The sequence below is a fragment of the Antedon bifida genome, chromosome 5, assembly GCF_963402885.1.
Source record: "Antedon bifida chromosome 5, ecAntBifi1.1, whole genome shotgun sequence".
Lineage (NCBI taxonomy): Eukaryota > Metazoa > Echinodermata > Crinoidea > Comatulida > Antedonidae > Antedon > Antedon bifida.
The window spans coordinates 22,577,472-22,599,477 of record NC_136230.1 but is presented as its reverse complement, the minus strand read 5'-3'; the positions used below and the strand labels follow the sequence as shown (position 1 = coordinate 22,599,477).

Genomic DNA, 22,006 nt, shown 5'->3' with positions numbered 1-22,006 from the left:
GCCAATGAGGTTTTTTATTTGTCATTATTTTTTGTTTCTAAAGAGGACTACAAAATGACGTATTGGGATGTTTTTTGGGAGACAATACATCTTTAATGTTTGTTATAGGTCACTTATTTCGTTAATGTGATGTTATTAAAGTAGTTATTACATAATACAGTAGCCTCTACATTATTTGTTCACAGCCGTTGTGCATAGCATATAATTGTACAACTGTTGCACCCTGTTTGCATTGTGTTCTGAGCTATTATTTGCAACACATGGTGTTGGCGTAATTAATAATATTGATTTGAACCTTCAAATACAAAAATGAAATAACTACTGCTAGTAGGTCTATTAGCCTCCTGATTCGGATTCGCCTGCCATTCCACTCCTAAGATTTGGGCCTAAGACGTCTTTATTTTTCTTTCACTGAAATCGCCGAAATCGAACGGACATTTATTCTGAATTTCACTATTTTTTACTGCTTTATGACTACTACTGCAAGTTATAAAAGCAACCTGAATATTTAAATAAAATATAAAATGAATTCGTAATCCTCCTACATATTTTTAGAATATGTCTCAACGTACGTTGAGTGTATTTACGAAAAAAAATAACGATAGATACGCTCTTCTTTAGTGTCAGCTCGTTGTTTTTGTTTTGATTTGTATTTTTTTGTTTTGCTGTTGTAATGAAATAAAAAATTACCATGTAATGGTCGGTGTGGCACAATTATTTACCGTGGTATCTTACAGACTATACTATTATATGAGCGGACACTTTTTTTCATACCCCTATTATAATTATACGTCTTGGAAAGCGCATATTATAACTAGACTAGGTTTACCCCAGAATAGAGAACTTCCAGGGCCGACCTGGACTAACTAAACCTAGTCAGTTAGTTAAACCTAATTAGTCAAATTACTAGTCCGCGCGCAGGTAGCCTAATTCAAGTTTTTGAATAAAGTTAGCCAAGGTGAGGTATGATGTAAGGTATGATACCGGGTATGACATAATGACACTTTTATTTATAAACCTTATTTTAAGTAAAAAGAATGGGAAGTACACACTTTTGTTTGTATCAAATTAGTGAATGTATTGTATAATTATTATACTAAAGTAAATTAGAAATGTTAAACAGTATGTTTAGTAGATTGAAATGTTGTGCTTTACCGTACTACTACTAGGCCTAATTATATATTTTTTACACCAAGCTGCCGGCCCAAGGTACGGTAAGTATGGTTACTACTCTAGGCCTAGTAAAGTACACTCGCTTTTCATTCAGCCATAATTATTATGCAAAACCGTGAGGGCACAATATAGATTAAAATATACTTTACTTTTTAATTTAATATAATCCAAATTCAATTTGTTATAGAATGCCATGTTGTACAAGAGCAATAACAATATTTTACTTTTCTTGAATATTACAATAAAAGAGATGGTTTATAGGAAGATTTCACATGTAACCATCACCCACCAAGAAATGGACTAGCTGGTAGGCCTATAGGCCTACACTCAATATTCATTCATTCATTCATTCAAAGTAACATTTATTTTCTTCAAATAAAAACAGGATACAAAATGGTGTAAAGAAAGGTAATATGATTGAAGAAGGCATGTTCAAAAAAGCAAAAAGCTTGTGGCAGACATTCAGGTAATCCACTTCATTTCAACTAAAAACTTGAAATACCAGAATTTATTTTTCGGTATTTATATATATATTTCTCGTCCATAAATAGTAGGTATTAAATCGACACAAATAATAAGTGCAGAGTACTAGATTCTCATCAGTTTCATTGATTTTAATAATCAAGTTTTTAAATGTATACATTGTATTGAAATAGCTAGTTTATTTTTTTCAAGAAACAATAATTATTATTCAAACTAGGTCTACATGCTTTATAAAAATCTGTAATAGATACAAATCTATTGATATCATTATCAATACAAAACCCATTGATGAATAAAAAAAACTGAATAGACTGTTTTATTATGTAAGTAGACTGAACCCCAAGCCCTGAATCTGAATAAATCTTGATCCAACACTACTTAATTATGTTAGAATAAAAGTGTTACTATTAAATATACTTGTTATGCATGACAATTGTATAAAGTAGCATTGTATCTTTAATGCACTAAACGAATCAAATGGCTAGATAGAATGATATCAAACTATTGACTGTATAGCCTTACTCAAAATATAATAATTATTATAAATATTGCAATGCTTAAAGAAATTTGCTGAAAAAACGATGGCAAGAGAAATGAACTATCTTGTTTAGTTTACATTAATATTATCTATTATTTTTTTAATGACATTACTGTATATAATATCTTTCTTTCCACCTCCGATCACCAATCACAATAATTCAACACCATTTCAATGGTAATATTTCAAATATAAATTTGTGAAAATTTGTTGTGTACAGAAAGAAAATGTTTGAATACTTTGTCAAAATTATTCTCCTGCAGTTATCTATATTTTGTATAACCTTTAACCTTTATATGCCATTATTTATCAAGCTTAGCTATCATAACACACTTTTTATTGCAGTGACTGCCTCATAAACTGACATTGAAACTAAACTAAATTTGGTTATTGCAGTAATAAAATGTAGTAACCTCAGTAGAATAATGTAAGTTCAAACATTAACTAAAATTGTGGGAAATCCATATGGCAGAGCAAAGACGAGTAGCATGTTCTCAGCCTTTAAACAGTAAAACAAGAACATGAATTGGTGTGGATGTTTCAGCAATTTCAGTATAATGTATGTCCATTAATTTTATTTCACTCTTCAAGTTTAAATCTCTCTTTGAGTTTGCTTTAAGTGTTTATTATTTGCATAAAAAAAAAACATTGTATTTTATCTCTATGGTAAAACTAGGTTTTAGTCAGTTTTAACTAAAGCTTGGACATGATTGGTACAAAATTAAGTTGAGTAATGGTTTCATCCAGAAGGGTAAACTATGAAAGTGTTTCCTCTGCCCCGATTCATCTATTAGCAAACCACATCTACACCTGAAACATTTGTATATATAACATTGCATAACAAAACTTTACTTTGAAAAAATATTGTCAACTAAAAATATTTTTGAGGATGTATCAATACATTTAGAAAATAAAAGAAATTAAAGTTATTACAAAAAATAAAACAAATATGAAATAAACTATTGGATGAGACTGTTACTACACTTTATCTAGAATAACATTTATCTTATACAGTACATAATTTTATTTTGCAGATGTTTATAAACAATTTAATAAACCACAGTTCTTTAAAACAAATGGAAAAGGGATGCATTTCTAGATGGTAACTAAAAATATAAATGTGATATGAGGATCATTCCTTTATTATTAATTTAAAAAAAAGTTTAGCAACTTAATAAACAAAACTTTATAAAACAGTGAAAATGTGGTACTCTACAATCACTCTTCATCTTTAGTCTACAAATGTCACACTTGTCTTCCAATGATTTCTAGAAAAACTAACTTTTTCTTTCAAAAATGTTCAAACTTGTCATTGATAGAAATCTTCCTTCATATCTTCATCATTTTCATTTTTTTCTTTTCTGTTTTGCAACTCCTTCAATAAATCATCTAGGTCCGAGTTGTATAGCATCGTCATATTCTCATCAATATTCATTGTGGTCTTTTTGTGATCTGATGCCATATCTCCTGCATCTGATGGCATATCTCTTGATGTTATTCCAGAGGTTGATGTTGTTGAGGTAATTGTCTCGATTTCTTGCAAACTTTTGGGGAATTTAAAGTCCACATTTGAACCTGAAAAAGAACCCAAATATATTCTATACATGTGAATGCCCAATGAGATTTGTTTATTAAGTAGTAGGCCTACTTCTAATATTTTCTCCATGTCCTATTTTCTATAGTCAGTTCAGGTTTTAAAAGTCGTAAATGGATTCCATCAACAAGGGCTGGTAAGAATTACACATTTTTTTTAATGACTCGACAGATACTGCGTTTTGGAGAGTGTCTGCATCCAAATCATTCATGCATGCAATATTCAACAGACAATAGTAGGCCTACCGTAACCACCCCCATATTTTCAAAAACATTGAATATTTTTATATAATTTTAGTGTCAGTATGTTTACCTTTTTTAAATGATAGTCTACTAATTGTCAGTATTTTTATCCTTTTAAGATATTATTTTAATGATAATTTTGCCTTTTTTTAATTCTATTGTCTTTTTATGATGCAACACTTTCAGTGTTTATGATATTTCACATAATTTAGGTCAGTCAATAAATCAATTCAAAACTTTATTACATTAATTGAATACTGTTTTTGAACAATATGTCTATACATATTTATATTTATTAAGACTATCATATGCTTTGTGAAGAATTAGTGTGAAAAGTCACCTTTTCTACAATAGAAGAGTATATAAATACTGGCAGCATCCTTTTCTGTTGGCGTTTGTTCTTGTACTGTTTCATCGTTACAGTAATACCATTCCTGAGTCAATGGGTTCCTAACATACGAGGTATAGTGACCTGCATTCACACCTAAAAAAATAATCAACAAGCTTGCTCAGATGTTGACAGTATTGGTGTATGTGTAATTGAATCCATTGCAGGATTTCAATGCGGAACACAAGATATAAAGGGTAATCCTCACCTCCGAAGTGACATACACATCCCTGAAGGTCATACAGCAACTGGACCTTGTCAGCACTGATGGCAGGGCATAGATATGAACTGACATTAAGATCTTCCAATGGAAACAAAACGTTGTTCTCCAGTTTGGTACTCATCAAGTTATGGAAGACAAATCTGATAATATAATTTAGAAACAATGTATGTATGACATTCAATACCTTAGAATTCCTCAATTGGGACACCCCATACTTAGGGTATACACCACTATTAAGGAGATTCTTGTCTGTGAAACAAATGAGGCGAAATATTTATGTTTTCAAAATAATTTAAACAGTCTTTTGCCAACAACACCACCATCATCTGCACATAAAATAATGGAAATTGTCCTGGTGCTGGAAGCTGGACATCACACAGTTTTGTATAAATATGTAGAATGAAGTTTACAAGATTCTTACCTTTTGAGGTAGACAATAAGAACATTTGGATAACGGCATATTGACAAAGTCTTGCTTGCACACTGAGGCTTTCGACAACAAGGGCAGAACCAAGGATTATGTTCATCTAAGTATTCACTGGTGAACAGAACATTTAAAGTTTTTATATGAAGAAGACTCAATACAAAAAGGTAAAGTTAAGCTCTGTCTACACTACAAATATAATCAGTAATTTAAATTAAAAACACAAATATTTATATTAACTGTTATTTGATAAAGAGCGCCTCAAAATATTCAGGTTAATATTATTTATGACTCGAGCCCACACAACGACTTACCTCTTGGAAAATGCCTCAAAACATTGCTTTAATGTGATGGAGTCATCCTGACGGAGATCCGTCAACATGGGATCCTCATGACAGGCACTGGTGATCTCAATCTGCTCTGGAAGTAGGTTATCAAAGACCACCATGATGGTGTCACTGGATTGGAGAGTGATCACTCCTTCGCAAGAAATCTCACAACCTCGGCAGTGCACCTCATAGCTACATCGACTACATTGATATCCCTAGAGAAAGACAATAACATCAAACTGACTAAAGAGTGGAGAAACATGAACAAAAAACATTGGTAAAAAAGGAAATTTATAGAATTCATAGTAAGAACATCAGTATAATTTGAGCGAGTCAAATGGCCGAGCGCTTAAGGCAGGGTTTAGTGTACTTAAAGAGCAATCAAAATTGGCATGGGGTTGATGCTGATTTGCTCCTAGTTACGGTGGTGGAACAAGTCTTATCGGACTATAAACCGTATGTTTGTGTTGTGTTCTGTTATGTTTGTTTTCAAATAGTGTTCTTATAAATCTTTGCTATTTTTTTAATGTTACCTGTCCATCAGACAAAACCAATTTGAAAGGAGCATCCACCAGTAGCATATCTTGAATGCGACGGTAAAGCATCTCAGCATCTATTTCATTTGGAATATACATTGCACGTGGATGGCCAAACAGACAAGCCTACACAAAATAATAGTAGTATTGTAATCAAACTGTTTGGACACCTATTCTATTTTTTCCTAGGTATTTAGGATGAAATCTCACTATTATTGATGGAAGAATGTTATTGGGCAATGGTAGCTCAGGACATAATAGGGAGGTTTTGCAACCTTACGAATACGATAACGAAAACGGATACGTCACACATTTGTGAAACTTTTGAGCTGATCCCCATTTCATATTCGTAAAGCGTATTTGTGTTGACGAATATCACCAGTCATATTCGTAACTACAAAACGAGTATAGTTTTTGACCTATTTTGCACATTTTGCATTTGAATCATGAATGATTCATGATTATAATATAATTATAGATTTATTGAAAGTAATTTACTAAAGTAATTTACTAAAATGCCAGGTCAATTTTGATAAATAGAAGTTTTTAAAGTCTTCACTCGCTTTGATGTTACGCTAGGCCTAGGCAGCCAAGCAACACGTACCTGTGCTTCGCTCACATTTACCGCAGTTATATTTTCGACGGCGCCCTCAATATTTTGTTGCCATGCGAAACAGATTTTTACTGGCTTACGAAAACGAATACGTGTGCGTGACGTATCCGTTTTCGTTATCGTATTCGTAAGATTGCGAAACCTCTCTATTGTCTAGTAAAAACGACACTAAGCTCGCAAATTTATTTGCAATCTTGGAGTCTAATGATATTGTGGAAAACTACAGAATGGAGTTCCAATGAAATATCTTTGAATAAATAAGCAGTTTATAATTTTAGTATTAACATAAGGGCCAGTAAAAAAGTGCAGTTAAATAAACCCAGAAGGCTTTTAGGGAGAAGAAAGATTTGAGCCTTTGTAAACTATCCAACTAGAACCAAAAGAAGTTTGATGTGCTCAATGGTAGTAATATGACATCATCGAGTCCATATATTTTTTGTCACATTAAGTTTGGTAGCATAGACAGAGCTTAACTTTACCTTTTGTATTGAGTCTTCTTCATATAAAAACTGGAATTGTATGGGTAAAAGTAATATACGCTTATTGATGATAACTGTCCGACAGCTGCTAACAACTGGAACATAATCTACAATCGGGTCAATTTCTTGTGAACACACCTTATTAAAAAAGAGAATTGTTGTTTAGTGAAACGAGATTCTGCTTCTTGACTACAGTACAGTATTATGCATACTGAAACCAAAAACTATATAAAATGTTTCTTGTGGTCCCAAACTCCATAAAATACATACAAACACCTTTATGCAGTCAATCATAAGGCCTGACATTTTTTATCATATCAAACAGAACTCTTCGGAGGTTACTGCTAATGCTATAAAATTTTCAATTCTCTTTCAATGAATAATGCTAAAATATTTATTGAATAATAACTATTTATTGTATTTATTTAGATTGGATAGAAGACACTTACTGGACATTTCATTGCTTCAAACCCACAGTGAGCAGTAACTCTCTAAAAGAATAAAACATCATTAGTGACAAAAATCAAATACACTTAGAAGATCTGCAATCTCCATCGTCGGATTATTTTGATGCTTTTTATAATCACAGTATTTTTCTTGCAAATAACCTAATCAACTGTTTTCTTTTAAATTAAGTTGTCTCCATCTTATTATTGAATGTGTCTCTTTCCATGTTTTTTTTGCCATCTCTCTTCGTCGTGTCATGCACATTATTTAAATCCTCAATCCGATCCTCATGCTTTCTGTTTTTTTTACATTTTTTTCTATGTCATCGTCTAAAAATAAATTTAAAAAAAACCTAACCTGGAAGCTTGGTACATCCTTGATAAAGGTTATATTTGTGAATTGATCTCTTAGTTCGTACCGCGAGATCTAACTTTTTTATGATTTTATGGCTAAGTACAAAACATTCTTAAAACACCACAGGTTTTTGTTCTTACCTCTCTACATGTATGGCAAAGAACTCCTTGGCAAACAGTGTGCAAAAGCAGTTCATTTTCTGGGAAATCATCAAGACATATAACACATGGTTTCCAGCCCACACTGATTGGTGCCCCTGTTGATTGATCACCATTAGATGGCGTCAAAGGATAAAGTTTATCAGCTTCCTCTAAACATCTGTAACTTTCAAGGTTACTGATATTGTCCAGTTTATCTGGTAATACATCATGGTTATTTATCACACCATCAAATGGGTGTTGAATATCAACAATTCTTTCTCCAACTTCATTGTTTAACTGTTGTCCAGAACTGGTAGGATCCAAAGAGGTTGCACCAAACCCATCACAGTTCATTGATGCATTATTGATCATCTCTTCAGTCAGACTATGAGAACCAGTTTCAGTAATTAAACTATTGGAACTGGAAACTTTGTCACAACTGATTACGTTATCAGCAGAACTGATGACTTGGGGATTAACAATGTTTTCATCTACATCGTTTTCCATCGATTGCAGAATCTGAACATTTGTCAAAGACATGTATACTTTTTCCTCTTCTTCTGACCTAGTAGCGTCAGTTCTGAACTCAGAAGGAATGTCTGAAGAAGCATCTAAAAGGTATCGTTGCTCTATTGATTGCTTAGATTCAGTTTCTATTGCATAGAGTAGTCTGCAAGAATCGTTGATATAACTAATCTGAATACCATCATCCTGAAAGATATATAACCTTACATGACAATACATATACACATATTTGCTTCATTGTGTGTGTAATTTACAAACTTAAGATGGTTACCTATAGGCAAAAAATTACTTAGCAGATAACTGAAATAATTAGGAAACAGTATATTTTATAAAAATATTTTAACATCAATAATGCATGCACTTTAGATCCATTAAATATTTGATATCTCTCTTGCTTTAAGAATTAGTGGATACAATATTTACTAGTTATGGAGAGATTTGTTTCAAAGTGGTGAATACTAATAAACCAAACCATCGATATAGGTGAGTTTTGTTTTTGAGGACCCTGTATATGTCACTGCAGAATAAAATGAAATTAAAATATAACAAAATATTATTACAAGAAATCGTGAGATGTGGTTATCAAGAACCTCTGCTAGCAGAATTTCTGTAGCCTCAATGGGATTTTCCTTGAGGAATGCTGCACCAACAATCTGTCTCAAATTTGCTACAAGATCTTGTCTGTTAAGAGTTACCAAAAAACGAGTTGGAGGATACTTGTCTATTGGTACAAATGTTACAACTAAAAAAAAAGAAAAAGAAAACAATTTATTCAGTTAGTCACAAAAAAATATTAGAATGAACAATTAAAGTCTAAACAAGAGATTTAGATTATAAGAGGTAAATTCAAAGTACTTTTAGAAAATTCATGTTATTTTTGTTTTAATATGTGTGGTACATTACGGTACCTACCTAACTGTTTTTCCATGGCTCTGGGCAGTGGAACAGATAAGTACATGAATGGCTCGTATGTCACTGACACATGATTGCAGACATTACATACAACCTGAAATGACAAAAAAAAGTAATTTTTGAGACAAACTTTGGCTTTACAATTAGTTTGTCCGATTCAGTCTCAATTCAATTCAACGTAAACATTTATTTTCTTTCTTTCAATCAATAATAAAACAAATGAATAAGGTAAGGTAAAGTAATCTACCTAAGGTAAGGTAATCTACTGTGATTTAAATAATTCCTTCCATCCAGCTTCAATTTCACTTAGCATCTACTGTTCTGTAAAAGACTTTAAAATCTAACCGTATATATATATATATTGGCAGAGCGGCATAAAGCATAGGGCAAAGGCCCCCTGATTTAGTGCTCCTAATGGGCCCTCCAATACTGGGTAATTGCATTAGGGCTGTTCATGCTCTGGGGTCCCTTAAGCAAGTGAGCGCTCAAAGCTTTACGTCACTGTATATTGGTTATGTTTATGATTTAGTACTAAAGCATGACATTCATCAATGTCTACATAGTAGTAGTTCTACAGTAGTAGATGATTACTTACTGTACTCTTGAACTGTCCTTGGAAAGTCTCTGTTATAACAGATTTATTCTGCTTTAAGTACTTAGCCCATTCCCTATCAGCTTCAGCTTCTGGATCTAGAGGCAATGGGTTTGATTCAGAGCCTGCTCCAACATCCTTAGATTTCAAAGCATCATCACCATCATTCTTCCACACATTCCTGTTATTTGGAAGGAAAGACTGCTGAGACATGTTATCACTGGCAGCAGATGCCTCTGACAACTGGCAACTGCTTGAGTCATCTGTAGTAGCACCAAAGTCATCTGATGAAGATGTAACCATATTTCCACATACATCTTCTGAAGACCTCCGTTCAAAGGTTAATGCTACCTTTTCAGTTGGAAGATTTTCATCAACACAACTTTCCGTTACTATATCTACATTGTGTAAAACATTCACAAGTTTTTCTTTGGAAGTGTTTAATTGTTTTGCTTCATCTTCATACTTTGATTGCTTTGTCATGTCACACTTCAATGCCTCGGAAAACATTAATTTGCTGCAAAGTTTTTCTGAGGTTATCTGGTCAAAGTTCTTTTGGGTTGTATTCATCACGGAATACACACTGTATTCACTGCTCGAGTCTGGTATAGCATTGTATTTAGAAAAATCCTTTATAAACTCCGGTTTGGAACAATCATCCATTTTCATCCTTTTACTAGTGTCAACATCCATACAACTGTTGGTTTCATCCAGTTGCAGCTTTGTCCCTTGTGAATTTTCATGAATTACATCTTTTTGACTATTTATATCTGCTAGAACATTGGTTCTCTTCTCCCTCGTCTTAACTCTATTATTTCCTTCAGTGACATGTTCAACACTAGATTGATATTCAGGCCGTCTTCCTCGACGGCCAGGTGATTTCGGGAATTTTTCACTGTCGGTTGTAACAGGCATTGACTCTTCTTCTGTTAGAACATTGGTGTTTAGTGTTTTAACATCTTTCATATAAAAATCTTCAAGAGTTTGAATTTTCTCAGCGTTTTCATGTTTTTGAAGTACTGCCTTCGTTTGGTCCGTGGCAACAAGATTGTTGCTACATGTTGCTTCCTCTTTCCCAGAGTCTATATCCAGAGCTTCAAGTTCGCTTAACTTAGAGGTTGAAGCTTCAGATACATTCTGAGAGTCACACGACTCCTCTGATACATCTTCTATTGGCGAGATTGATTTATGTACAACATTTGCCTGATTCAGTTCCTCATGTAATGTGTCTAGAAGAAGAGCTAGAAATTCCTGACCATCATGCTGTAGACGAGGAAGATAATTCAATTCAGTTTTTATTTTGGAACAAATCACTTTTCTTAAAACATTTTCTACAAGTGTACATGTCATTATAGTATATTTTTAAAAGCATGAACAATAGAAACTATTGTGCATTTTTAGAGAAAAAGGCTCACCTGACGAAAACCCCTGAATTGTGAATGCATATCACTTAGAGCATTCTTGAACATCAAAGGTTTTAATACAGAGAATTCACCACTCCAAATCTTTTTCATAAGATCACTAAATTTTCTGGCTAACGTTGCCTCTTGAAACTCATCATGTTCCAATATAAATTTGCACAAATGTGAAATATTCATGAGACACTGTAGACCAGTATTCATAAAACAAGTGTTGCCAATGTTACGTAGTCCACACACACCCTTTTTAGAATTTGGATCTGTTGAAGAAAAAACAAATGTTCTGAATATATACTGGATTTTACTGTAAACACTTGAGCACTGCCTTCTACTACCTTATAGCCAAGCCACAGACAGCCATTCCCTAATATTTTGTAAAGTGTACTAAGCATATTAAAGAATTTAAAAAAAAAAGAAAAAAGAAGATCTTATACTGTACCTCTCATATCACAATCATAAGAATCTTCAATTCCTGAGTAGTCTGGGTAGTTCGGACTGTTTGCATGGCCTGTGAAAAAAAAATGTCTTACTGTTCTTTAAACATAATAAAAAAAAATACTACTAACAGGCAAAGAGTTATTGTGCTAAGCAATCTTTATTCTTACACACCTAAATAGATTTTTGTCGGAGGATTGTGGGTCACTGGATATTCAAGAGACATTATACTATTGAACTCTTTTGTCAAAGTGCAATATTTTTGTGTTACACATTGAGCAACCTGCCGAGACTTTTCAAAAATCAACCTTTAGTGTCACGCTGTCTATATGGGCAATTCTCCATTGGAAGACCAAAATCATCATTTTTTAAATCTACATGAACCTACACTTAAGTGTTATTTTTTGTTTACTAATATTGTGGAATTTAGTTCCAACTAAAATGTTTGTTTTATTAATTCACATTTTTTCAAAAATTGCTTTCCTTGTCGAATGTGCAATTTAAAATTTGAAACTGAAAAAATAGCTGAAATTAGACAATCCTGAACTATGTAATTAACTCAACCCTTGTTGACTTTAATTATTCTAATTATTTGAGTTCATGGTCTCTAGAACACTAATATTAATATAAATTTTCATGTCGCATCTCCCACTTTCTATAAGAAATCATTCATTTTCTAGTAAATTGGTTTGTAATTCCGTTACCAAAAAATTGATTAAAGTTTTCCTGTGAGCTAACCAATGCTTATAAACTTGAGTTACTTTAAATTCTCTTATTAGGTATGTCCATTTACCTATATCAATTACACATTTTGTTTGGTCTTCTCTAGTTTTGTAGAAAACTTGGTAACGGAATTACATTTGGTAACGGAATTACATGGAGGTATAGGTATAAAATAATGTATCTTAATTCACTATAATAAATGTCTCTGTAATCACATAAAATTGTTTTTAAGTGAAGGGAATCAACAATTAATTAATTATTTATAATAAATCCAATTCCTAGTGGCCAAAACAGTTCCATGGAGTTACTAATAGTAGAAATTTACTATTGATGCACAAAATCACTTAAAACGTTTATAAAACATACTTTCTATGAGCTAACCAATGCTTATTAAAACTTAAATTACTTTATATTATCCTAATACTAGGTATGCTCAAACCAATATCATTATCAGTAACCAGTTATGTCTCCTCTAGTTTTTTTAGAAAGCCTGGGTAACATAATTAAATTTTGGTATAAATTAATGGTATTACATGGTAACGGAATTATATTGGGTTATGTATAAAGTAATATACCTTAATTCACTACATATGTCTTAGTACTGTATAAATTGTTTCTAAATGAAGCTAATCAACAATTAATTAATAAATAATGAATCCAATTCCAAAACAAATCCATAGTATATAGAGTCATAGTACAGTAAACGGTAGATACTATATTTCCGATCGATGCTAAAATCATTCAAATTCATTCCCTATACGGGCACCACTTTAAGGATCTATCTGAATCAAAATAAGTTGATGAAGGTTAATAATCATAAAGCTGATGACAGTAGTGAATAAACTTATATTTAATAATGATTATTTTGATGATGGCTGTAGTACAGTGTATACAACAGCTAGTTAAACTTCAATAGTGATAACACTGACGATCTAAGCTTAAAGTGAGTAGTTTTAGGCACTTCGGCCAGAATAATATTAGAGAAATTTTGGCCAGGCTTTTGAATATGACAATGAAAATTAAGCTTCACAATTCAATTTGTTAACATTTTAAAATTTGGAACATTTTGTTTCTAGTTATAGTGTATATGACTTAAATACAGTGGGAAAATCATGGATATATTTACTAAGCTCTGTGAACCACAGATAGGCGCATTTGTTTATTTTTATAGTAGGTAGATCCAACGAATTCATGTAATGATTTTTATAAAATCTGGTTTAAATAGACATCAATCATTGTTAAAGTTTCATGAGAACACTAAAAAACATAGAAAAAATTATTATTTGATGTTGTATTCGAATCAATTATCAGACGCGTAATTCCATTACCATGTCATGTAATTCCGTTACCAGACAAAACTAACCAAGTGCAGATAAACTATGAAAATATCCGAAGTAAACTTGTATTAATAAATTAGCCACATCTTATGTCTACACTGTAATACCAATCATAATCTTCAGTTGTTTATAGTATTCAGACGGAATCTCATGTTTCAAGTTAAAAATTGAATTGTCAATTTTCTGTGTAATTCCGTTACCAAAATAAAAGTTACCAGAATATCAAGACATTGTAATTTTTTTTTTAAAGTAGACTGTTTTAGATTGGTAAGTATGTGTACGACACACACATATTAAATTTATTATTCAAAGCTTACCCAGATCTTGTGGGTTGGTTAAAAAAGGCCGAAAATCAGTGTGAATCGTAATATACATGTACTTTGTGTTCAATTGTATTGCTGCCTTCTAGACTGGCCTAGCCTCTCGTTAAAAGTAGGTGTATTATAAAACAAATAATAAATGTTTTATATTCGTGCAATGGTACAAATAATTTCATTTGATGAAAGATTTTAATTTTTTTCACCGAATGGAATTATTTGTACCACCCTTTGCAAAAAAGCCGTATACGAACGTATACGATTTACATACGTTTCGTATATGTTTCGTATAGGAAGTCCACTTCGTATACGAAACGTATACGTCAATTCGGAAGTTCCTGCCCGCATAATAAACATATACGAACCGTATACGATCATTTATAAACAATTTCCTAATTATACGATCCGTATACGATCCGTATACGATACGACGCGTGTATACAAACTGCATCATATTACCAAGCGAAAAGGGACTGTCCCTCTTTTTACAAGACGACGATAGCATACGTTTACGATGGCAGGAGCATCTTGACTTCAATAATTAGTGTGTATAATTTGTTTTTTTTTCAGTCTTTCATATGTACATTAAATTCCCTATGATGATTTAGTTCATAGTTTTCGGTAATGAAAAAAATTGGTGCTGTATTTTACGAGACGTTATTTTTCTATCAAGCATAAAAACCCACCCAGGCTGTTCCGCCTTGTTTATCCCCTCTGCTATTTCTTTACCTTTGGTACGTTCCATTAATAAGTGAATCATACAAAATGTGCTGTTATTAATTTGAAAGTGCTTTAATTAATATTAATGTACTTGGAAATAAATAAATAAATATTAAATTGGGCCCGCAGTATATTAAATTTAAAACGAGTAAGTAAAATCCATAAATTACGATGTAATAAAAATGTAGAATACATGTGGCTCCCTATTATATATATGGAATGATCCAAATAAATTCGCTTAAAACGTGCCTGTGTTGTGTGTGCTGCATGCATGCATCACATGGATGGATCACATTTCATTCATTTTCAATCATCATTGTTGTTGTCCAACAGGATTTTTTTTGCTACGGGTTTTAACTCGCCATAAAAAAATGGGATGTAGGCCTAGTTACAGTAGGCCAAAGTAGATAGTAAATCCGATGACTTCTAGCTAGCTAGGCTATAGGCATATTGTACTGTAATTGTATAGATCGAACATGCAGTATACTGCAGCAGCTCTAGTAAACTAAAGAGTAACTAGGCCTGGGAAAAATACGCCAAGGAAAAGAGTCTGTGGTACACTCATTGTGAAAATAAGCTAGCTAGCTTTCCCCTATATATTAGATTTGGTTATATTGTATTATTTTAATAACCTACTCTAGCTAGTAAATCAACAACGGTGAAATGGAAACACGATGCATTATGGATATCATCGTTGCAGAGTTAGGGGGTGCCAACAAAACATTCAACAGCCAAAAATACAAAAAAAGAAGCTCCGACGTTTTAAAGCATTTTACTATTTTAGGCATCAGAACTAATATTGCTGTAAATTTCCTAGAGTTGTCACTGATGAATACAATTTAACATAACCTATATGTAAAATCCAAATGATAAATTGTACGCGAACGTAGTAAAACCAGGTAAATGTTAATAAATACTTATTTTACATCTCTCTGATAAACTAAAAAGGTAGGCCTACCCCACGCCCCCATTTTTATGCCTCCATCATTGACAGGCCAAGCGGTATTTAATTATATTTTTATTTAATTCGTAAATTTAAAAAAAAACGTTAATATAAATATGTGAACCTTTGTAACTTTTTGTTGTATATGCGCGGGCGCGAGATACTATTTAATAAGATTATAGGCTTTATTCATATCATATGTGATGAAGTGGTAAACAACTATGAGCCTGTTGCGAGCATACCGCCTCGTAACCACGTATTGACGTATAGACGTTTTACTATAATATTGAATATGTGTTACTTAAAAAAGGATGTAATAAATTGTGTACAATATTAGTAGCTAATAGTTTTTTTGTGCCCCCTCTGTACACACGGCTGCAGCTGGATATTTGTTTATCATTTTAATGAATGTAGTACGAGTCTAACTCCAAATAAAGATATAGAACACATTTTGAGAATTCAAAGTTTTGATCTTTTTCAAGAATCTGATAAACATGACTCATCTTTTTACATAATATACAGCATCAGCATGTACAATCTAATTTAATTGTCACACAATTGAATTAACAAAGGACAAGGATTTCAAATAAACTGTTACAAATAAACAATTATGAATGAAATAGTTGGGGTATTGTTGGGTCCATGGGAAATCAACAATGTTTAGTAGACTTATTTAATTTGTTATTTACAGTTGAGGGTGGTTATTTTTTAAACATATTGGAATACCATAAAAATAAAGAAAGACATGTTTTATGATTTCTTAATCACCAAGCAGAAATACCGCTGAGATAAATGAAAGCAATTCCATCTGTTCGCTTAACCGGGAAAAAATTGAAATTCGATATAATTGTATTTACTATAACCACTAATTTTGTTTTTTAATTTTTTTTTCTACGGAAGTGATCAACTTCATATTCAAAATCCGATTGTATTCATCGTTAAATAATAATTATTATTATATAATGTTAATGTACATATCAACACATCCCACTTCTGTTTTGGATCATGGTTTTCCTCTTCGGCATTATTTGCCAAATTATTGTTACTCCATCTCCATGCTATACTACAACACATGTCGCGGAATAATATCGCTTAACATAAACGATGTAATTTGACCACCCAAAGCTCGCACGTGGTGTGACGAATTGAGAAAATCGAACGACGTACCCGACCGATGATATGCATGATTGGCCACCAGAGAGCCGAGTCGACCACGAGTTGCAACTGTAGGCAACCGAGCGACGCTCGGTCGTCGTCGGCGGCTGAACTTACTGACCTCTGTCATATTTTATAAAGGAAAACTGCAAACAACATCGTGAAAATGGCCCCTTGTCTTGTCCTTTCTAGGCCTACCTAGTATTATACCTGTTTAGCGTATTTTATTGACTTGCGAAAAACGTTGTTTGAATGTTATCGGTAGCCTAGGCTATCTATAATAGAAATAAATATGGTCTTATGTCCTAGCTCCTACTATACTAATAATAATACTACTAGTACTAGACTAGTGGCTGCATGGTGCTAGCTAGGGATGCTAGTCAAGTCGCCCCATCGCAAAGTCGCCCCATACAAAGTCGCCCCTTACACAGTCGCCCCATCGCAAAGTCGCCCCAAATCAAAGTCGCCCCGACACAGTCGCCCCATCGCAAAGTCGCCCCAACTCAAAGTCGCCCCATTGCAAAGTCGCCCCAACACAAAGTCGCCCCATCGCAAAGTCGCCCCAAAACGTTAAAATAGTTTACAAGTGCGTAAAATGTCGCAATGATACAAAAAAAAACACGGAACGTGTAGGCATAAAATGGGAAGCCCCGCCATGTAGTCTCAGGTCACACGATCGGCACGCTCCCCCCCATCATCAGCAGAGAGGAAGCCCCCGACTAATCACTCCGCGGTCGCACTGAGCTCACCACCCAGAGGGAAACCCCCGTAATTACTCAGCCGTTGTCGCACTATACAACGCACCATCTGAAGATGGGGGGAAACCCCACCGGAGTTTTACGATGATATCAGTCGCGTCGCGTTTGAAATCGGTCGTGTTTAATTTTGGTTGCGATAAAATGATGTTACGATCTAGATTATTTTTACTTTGGTCGATGAATATTTATTATTATTATTATTAGGGCTATATTAATAATTGATTTTTTTTTATTTTACAGGTTTATGATGAGAAAGATGTGTGCCTTGACAATTTGTAAACATAGTTTAAGATTATATTATAGTATTATTCAGCATAATGTCATTTAACAGTACATAATTATTTAAATGTGAAATATTTGATTGGGAACGTAGGCTACGTCTGTGTCTTTTATTTTATATGCAACAAATTACCTAAAACAATTTATTTATAAACATTCAGTTTACTATTAGCGTTCCATATCGGTTAGCCTTTCTTTTATTTTATTAATTATATAAAATTTATCAAGGACATTATTTTGTGAAAACCATATGTTTCCATGACCAATAGAGCATAACATATGCTTTACATCGCTTACCCAACAATTACTATTATTTTGCGCTTTATGAAGTTGAGATTTATAACATTTCTTCGCATATTTGTCCTCGTTCATATTTACTAGTCTTACCCAATAACGAATAACATTGAGTACACTTTCGATTGATAAAGAGAATCGTCCACATTCTCCTCTAATTGAAACATTTGTGGCTGATTTCCCGACCCCTAAAACATATCTACAGAAATTATTTTGAATATCATCAATTTTTTTGTTGTTTAGTTTTCCCCATATTTCACTACCATACAGTATAATTGGGTTTATTTTAACATCAAATAAGTAGTTCCAAATATTCACTGGTAGATGTCCATATTTCTGATATACTATATTTTTGAGTGAGAAAAGTGCTTTATTAGCCTGTGTATTATTTTGTTCTCTGGCCTTTTCCCAATTTCCTGAACAATCGAAAGTGACTCCAAGATATTTAAGAGATTTTACTATTTCAATTTCTTTACCAAGATAATTCCACTTTTCGTAATTGTGGCTCTGGTAACTAATTTTAAAATCATATTAAATTAAAATTTTCGAAACTATAAATCAGGGATAATCTTTTTAGAACTTTCAAACAAGGAACTATTTTTTTAATGATTTTTAAAAAGCACATCACTCCATTAAAACCTGTAAAATAAAAATTAAACCACAAATTATGTATATAATAGGATAAACATTATAATGTATACGACATTTAGCGCGACCAAAGTAACAACGCGATCAATGTCAAACGCAACCGATATGATTAAAACAGCGTATAGTACTAACTACCAAAATAAAACCGTGGGCGACTTTGCGATGGGGCGACTTTGCGTTGGGGCGACTTTGCGTTGGGGCGACTTTGCGATGGGGCGACTTTGCGTTGGGGCGACTTTGCGATGGGGCGACTTTGCGATGGGGCGACTGTGCCGGGGCGACTTTGTTATGCGGCGACTTTGCGATGGGGCGACTTTGTATTGGGCGACTTTGTATGGGGCGACTTTGCGATGGGGCGACTTGACTGGATCCCCTAGCTAGGCCAGAGAGCCAGCCTACGTACGTATTTGTTGTAATGACAATTTAAATGTTTTATTTAGCTCTATTCTACTCATTACTACTGTTATAATTTATAAAATGGCCTAGTTTGTTCGTATATGATTCGTATACGTCCCGTATACGATATTCTTATCATGAATAAACAACGTATACGTTACGTATGCTAAACGTATACGACGCCAACTCTTTGTGGAGCAACAGAGTGGAAATAATGTAAACAGTGAAATCGTATACGATCCGTATACGTCGTATACGTTTTCAGCGTATACGAATCGTATACGGCTTTTTTGCAAAGGGCATTGCACTCATAAACATTCATTATTGCATTTTAACCATTTCATTCTCACCTGTATCAAAATTTTGAGGGAATTGATGTTCATAAGTTAACATTTCTGTTGACAACGAAAGAAAGTCTGTTGTTACATCAGAATCTCTGGGTTCACATGCAGCACTATCCATTGATGTAGACAATGGATCAGAGGTTTCTCCTGAAGAGTCCATAGTATTGCTAGTACTGCTAGCCTGGGCTGGATCATCATGTGCTTCCATGTTTAAACCTAAAAAAAAAATTGACAACAAATTCAGCGAAATTAAAGCATTTCCCCATGAAAGGCATAATAATAATACACATGTCAATTTAGCAGAAAATTAAGAGGATTTGAGTGGGCAGTTAGTTGAGGGTGGCCAATTTTTTTTTTTCACAAACACTTTATGCGTTCCTAGGATAAAAACGAGATCCTACAGAGATATGTTTTTTAAAGGCTGCACCAACTCTCTGGAATAATTTGCCTTTTGAGTTACGTTGTACTACTACTTTGAGCATTTTTAAAGAATTATTGAAAACACACCTTTTTGTCATGAACTATGGTACCGATCAGTGAATTCATTTTTTTTTAATGTTGTAAAAATAATAATATACAGTATAAATATATGATTAATATTTTTAATTATTTAGATAACAATGGTATTTTTAAGAATCTATTTTTTGTACTTTTAAATGTTGTATTATTTTATGTTGAATATATAAACTGTATTTTAAATTTTAATAATTTATATAATAATGGTTGTGATGCTTATTATAATCTAATTTGTCGTACTTTTTAATGTTGTATTTTTGATGTTTTAATATATTGTGTATAAACAGTTTTTTTGTTAATGATTTTTATAATAATGTTTTTTTTTAAGAGGTTTTGGTTAACATATTTTTATATAAGCCAATTTTTTAATAATGGAAACTGAATATAAATTTAACTACCTAATAATAGATTTATTTTTAAACTGCATCCATATTTTTATACATCTATGTATAACTAACTTTTTGTCTGTCTTGATGTATTTTCTATAAAGCGCCTTTGGGCATGTTTTTTTCATGAAAAGGGCGCTAAATGTGGTATATTATTATTATTAATTTTGAATTAGGATCTTTCATTTATTGTAATGCTGCATTTAGTTCCTTCGATAAACTGCTTTTACTTAAAAAATAAGAGTACTCATTACCATATTTCCAGTCATTATCACACAGGTAAGGAGAGTAGGTGCCAACATTTTTATTTTAGGGAGTGTGCATCAGATTTTAGAATTAAGACTTCATTTATTTCAATGTTGTTACACTTACAGTACGAATTTCTTTAGGTACAGGTCAGTAGGGGAGAATTCAGTTAATTCAAGGATTACTAATAGTTAATACTAATCAGTGAAGGGATTTTCAAACTTTCAGTTAGAGTCAACCGTGTGTATTGTGATTGATCCTCACAACCGTAAAATGTTGGAACAGTATATTTTAAAAACAAGTCAGCTTCTATTGCATAGTTTATGACTATTTTTAATATTACTCACAGTCTTTCTGAAAATTAAACAAAAATTATTACAGTATCATGTTTATAAAATGAATCACTGCAAAGAAAATAGTATTATTATTAAATGGGCCGATTTGAATCCATTTGAATCATCCCATTACAGCAGAGGCTCTACACGGAAGGCTTACTGAACTGTAGGCGGGACACCTACTACTACACTAGACTAGTACTAGTAGGCCTACACTACAGCACAGGCTTACTGTAGGCCTAGGCATACATAAAAAAAACAAAGAAGTTGAAGTTGTACTTTTGATTTTTTGTTTTGTATTGTGATTTAATTGTAGTTTTGAATGAATGCTTGATTGAATTAACGACTAGGCCTAGCTAGGCTAGGCTTGTTTGTAGGCCTACGCTACGTCGAACACCGATACCATCTATTATAGTATAAACTAGGGGATACCTAGGCCTCTCATTGGCAATTTAACACACTCCGATCCAAACACCGGGGTTCCCCATTGATCCCCACACACCACACCGCGCACGACGTCGTTCTGTTTAGTTTACTTTTGTTTGTGATTTTTGGAAACCCATAATGATAATGGTATAAAAAAATACAATTTGTTTACTCAATAAATACCTTGGTATATAATTGATGAATTCGCCAAATGTTCTAAAACTGTCAATATTAGCAACGATCCATAAAACAATGATTAATCAAATTGTTTTTGTGTATACATTCTCTGTTTTCGATGTCTTCACTCCTTTTTTCCTCAAATTCGCGGTTCATAGAAA

At 33.0% G+C, this 22,006-nt stretch overlaps 1 protein-coding gene across 2 annotated transcripts; it reads right to left on the bottom strand.

Annotated features, from left to right (window-relative positions):
* Positions 1-1,772: 1,772 nt before the first annotated feature.
* On the bottom strand, positions 1,773-21,972 carry LOC144842085 (uncharacterized). Of its 2 annotated transcripts, XR_013612076.1 has the most exons (17): positions 21,852-21,972; positions 19,766-19,975; positions 11,850-11,918; positions 11,408-11,670; positions 9,996-11,255; positions 9,401-9,494; positions 9,049-9,230; positions 7,964-8,674; positions 7,472-7,513; positions 7,023-7,160; positions 5,928-6,056; positions 5,380-5,609; positions 5,063-5,179; positions 4,627-4,781; positions 4,371-4,514; positions 2,702-3,769; positions 1,773-2,542 (listed from the first exon to the last, which is right to left on the bottom strand). XR_013612076.1 is itself a non-coding variant. In XM_078698446.1 (16 exons), the coding sequence occupies exons 2-16, from the start codon at positions 19,965-19,967 to the stop codon at positions 3,504-3,506; spliced, it is 4,002 nt and encodes a 1,333-aa protein (XP_078554572.1). In that variant the 5' UTR covers positions 19,968-19,975; positions 21,852-21,972; the 3' UTR covers positions 1,773-3,503. The 2 variants fall into 2 exon arrangements, 1 of the variants encoding a protein (XP_078554572.1); XM_078698446.1 differs by having other exon boundaries at positions 1,773-3,769.
* Between the last annotated feature and the right edge of the window lie 34 nt (positions 21,973-22,006).

Coding starts and splice junctions, on each gene's coding strand:
- LOC144842085 (XM_078698446.1), bottom strand. CDS start 19,967: ATGGAAGCACATGATGATCCAGCCCAGGCTAGCAGTACTAGCAATACT. Junction 11,919..19,765: donor CCCTCAAAATTTTGATACAG/GTGAGAATGAAA, acceptor TTTTTTTCACAG/GCCATGCAAACAGTCCGAAC. Junction 11,671..11,849: donor TTATGATTGTGATATGAGAG/GTACAGTATAAG, acceptor TTTCTTCAACAG/ATCCAAATTCTAAAAAGGGT.